Source organism: Galeopterus variegatus, unplaced genomic scaffold, assembly GCF_000696425.1.
Source record: "Galeopterus variegatus unplaced genomic scaffold, G_variegatus-3.0.2 Scaffold109, whole genome shotgun sequence".
In the NCBI taxonomy this organism is placed as follows: Eukaryota; Metazoa; Chordata; class Mammalia; order Dermoptera; family Cynocephalidae; genus Galeopterus; species Galeopterus variegatus.
Genome location: NW_007726220.1, coordinates 178,151 through 181,971, shown reverse-complemented (window position 1 = coordinate 181,971; position 3,821 = coordinate 178,151). Strand labels below are relative to the sequence as shown.

At 40.8% G+C, this 3,821-nt stretch overlaps 1 protein-coding gene across 1 annotated transcript in view; it reads right to left on the bottom strand.

Moving 5' to 3' along the window:
• Positions 1-3,821, bottom strand: part of DHDDS (dehydrodolichyl diphosphate synthase) — a 30,013-nt gene that overhangs the window by 6,888 nt on the left and 19,304 nt on the right. Inside the window, exons 6-7 of the mRNA XM_008586181.1 lie at positions 2,836-2,950; positions 524-631 (exon numbers count right to left, since the gene is read on the bottom strand). Of these exons, the coding sequence (XP_008584403.1) occupies positions 524-631; positions 2,836-2,950 (223 nt within the window). The remainder of the gene's footprint in view (positions 1-523; positions 632-2,835; positions 2,951-3,821) is intronic.

Here is a 3,821-nt window from a genome sequence, read left to right as displayed (position 1 = left end):
TTAATTATGTACAAGACACATTTCATAAAGTTTTCCATCAAAAAAGGGTAAGAAAAAGTTTGAGTTTTTAGAAGCAGCTTTGGTCATGTGGAAAGATCTAATATTCATTCCTTGCTGACAGTGGAAAATTGAGACTTAGCTCTTTTTCTTTTCATGTTCTAAACTTCCTCTTTCAATTTCCTCATATTGGGGGCCGAGCCCGTGCTTGGATTTTGTATATGTCCACTGCTAGCTTTTGTTAGGCTAATACCTTCAGAGAATAATGGACTATCTCTCTGAGAAGCCCTTTCCTGGGAACTTTAAGAGATTAAAGACTTGTCAGCTTGAACTCCACTCCTATCTCTTATTGGTTATCGCATGTGAAACATTCACCTGACACATAGTAAATACTCAGTAAGTGGTAACTACTATTATCATTATCATCAACATGCTTATAAGGAAGTGCCTGGTACATAGTAAGATGGTTAAGCAATGCTAACCTTTTCTTCCATCGCATCTGGTCAGGCCAGCCCTGAACTCTTACCTGAAGCATGCTGTGGTTCATCTGATACTGCAGGATGGCTTCACAGAGGTTCCAAAATGTGTATTCTGGCCACAGTATAGGTTGGAACACCAAGCAGGAGTGGGAGGTCTGGGAAAGGTAGGGAAGGAAGAGAGTATGGTTTAGTAATGTGTTGCTGGGCCACATCCCTGATCCTCCAAAGAAGGAACAGGCTGAGCCAGACCCAGAAACCCATAGATGTGATGGCACAGGTATCCTGAGCCACAGCTGCTGCCGCTGCCAGCCCTGATTCACTCACTAATGGGGGAGGGGTCACTTGAGGCACTTAGATCATCTGCCTGTGGCAAGCAGAACTAAAATGAGACCAGATCAACATTTACACCAGGATTTTTCTAAGAGCCAATTTTAGGACTATGAAATAACATCTAGTTTATGTTATTGGCTCTTTGCCCTCAGAGGTCACCTCGGAGACACACTGGCTGACAAAAGTCAGCAATGAACAAATGCTAGTTGCCACTGTTATTTTTAAGTAGCAGCAGTATGGCACAGTGGTTCAGAGTGTGGGCTCTAGAGCCAGAGAGCCTGGCTTTGAATTATGGCTCTACAAATTACCATCTATCTGAGTTATGAATTATTTAATCTCTCTAGGCCTCAGTTTCCTCAAGTGTAAAACTGAGTCATAAGAACACCTAGTTTTTAGGGCACTATGCAGATTAAATGAGATAATATACATAAAGTAGAGCACAGAGCTGGCTACACTTTAATAATAATCACTGATATAAGAATCTGTTTTTAGAATATTCTTGACAGCCATTGCTTGATACCTTTAGTGGTGAGGAATTTAATGCCTCATGGGGGATAACTTTAGTTGTTGGATAGCTTGTTATGCTAAACCAATGTCACCTTCCTTGCAACTTCTACCAAAGTCCCAGGTACAGTGGAACAAGTTTGTTCTCTGGAACAAGTTTGTTTCTTCTTCAAAGGGATATACTTTCAAATATTTAAAGGCTAGATTATCTGCCTGTTATCTGTTCCCAAGGTTGTAATGACTTGTTTGGAGTCTGTTTTTACCAACAAACTGTAAGTTTCAAGACAGTAGGGATCACTTCTTACTTGGTCATAGCTGTATTTCTAGCACAAAGGAGGAACTCAACATTTTTTTCTGAAGGAATAACTGTCACCTGCTTCCCTTTTCCAGACCTTTCCATCATCCTTTGCTAATTCATTGTAAGATATGAGATTTCTTACTATCTAGGTTGGCCTCTTCTGGTAAATCCTTTAGTTTACCAATGTAGTCTCAGTGCTCAGAAGTAAACTTTCTAAACATGATCTGAGCAGCAGAGTGGACCACAAAACAATTAGGTGCACATTATACTTCTTTCAATGCAGCCAAAAACTGAAAATATCTTCAATAGCTAATTTAATTCCCTTTTAAGACTGTGGTCCATTAAAATTTCTGTAGATTTATTATGTTAACTCCTTCCGACCTGAGTCTCTCCCTCCAACCTCTCATTGAAAAGGACATCCCCCAGTCATGGGCTATCCAGGGGCCAAGTTAAAAGGGAATGGAAATTTTCAAGCAAAAACAAATTTAACTGGACATGAGCTTTTTGAGGACTACCTATGCTGGCATAACTGAGTTGAGAGGCAATGACAAACTCTGAGAAAGAGTTTGCATACAGTTTATATCCCTCATGGACCATGTTTACAGAGACGTGGTACTTTATTTCAAAGGGAAAAGGCTATCAACTGTAAGGCAAGGTTCTAGCCCAGAGGTGTGAGGGTATCTGGCAGGTTGCCAAGGCAGAAGCTTATACTCAGGATAAAAGGCAGAGGTCCCATTCCCTGAACATGGGCACAAGTGAAGTTTTTTTTTTTTTTTTTAAAAGATGACCGGTAAGGGGATCTTAACCCTGGACTTGGTGTTGTCAGCACCACGCTCAGCCAGTGAGCTAACCGGCCATCCCTATATGGGATCCGAACCCGGGGCCTTGGTGTTATCAGCACCGCACTCTCCCGAGTGAGCCACGGGCAGGCCCTCAAGTGAAGTTTTGACTACATTTGAATAGCCTTGAATTTCCCTCTAGGCTAGATGCCTCGCACTTTGGAGAACAAGAACCACACAGGTCTGCAAAGCCAGGGACAGTTGAGGAAGGGATAGCAAATGTTACCAGGCACAACCTGGAGTCACTTTTCCAGATTTTAGCTTTTGCTTCCAAATTCTCGGGTTCCAGCAGGGCTGGGAGTGGGGATGAACTACTCTAATCCATTCTGTGGGCACAGTCATTGTTTTCAGCCTGACGCATACATAATGGTGCTTGAAAACTACCTACCTGCCAGAGCAAGAAGTCACTCAGCCGCACTTCCCCAGAAGTCCGTATCAAGACGTCGGGATGAGGAGAATGGTTGGTATAGAGGCACTTATCGAGCAGAGACTCAGAGATGTCACTAAGGTAAGCAAGAAGACGCAGAGAAGCACACATCTCTTTTTGTAGTATTCTCATGGTGAACTTCCATACATAAGGCTTCCCAGTTTATGGAAAACTATCAAATACACTAGCCAATGCTATCTGGTACACAAAAGGCCCTCAACAAATGTTAGCTAAGTTATAAATGATTTTATATCTTCACAACTCTATAGGTATTTCTATCCTCATTTTATAGATAAAGAAACTAAGGCTTAGAGAAGATGAAAGTCATTTAGCCGGAGGCCTAAAATCAGATGCATCCACTGGAATGTGTTGAGCTTTGCTTAAAATATTTTGTTTTAAAAATGCATATACCCTGTGACCCAGCAATCTGATGAAATACTATGAAACTGTTTCTGTTTTTGTTTTTTTAAATAAAGATAAATCTAAACGTACTGATTTGGAAAGATACCCAAGATATAATGTTAAACAAAAAATGCCAAGTTTCAGAAAATATACAGTATAAAAACTAGACACACACGTATACTTAAACTCATATCTGTGCATATGCATATATTTATACATAAAGAACAAGTCTAAAAAGACATACATCATACCATTAATGGTGGGTTGGATAAGAAGGAAGGAAAGACTATTTCTTGGGCCGGCCCCATGGCTCACTCGGGAGAGTGTGGCATAGCGCCGAGGCCACGGGTTTGGATCCTATATAGGGATGACCGGCGCGCTCACTGGCTGAGCGTGGTGCAGACCACACCGTGCGAAGGGTTGCGATCCCCTGACCGGTCAAAAAAAAAAAAAAAAAAGAAAGACTATTTTTTTTTAATTTATGTACTTCTGTTATTGTCTGAATTTATTATAAAGAGCATTTTTTTTTTTTTTTTTTTTTTTTT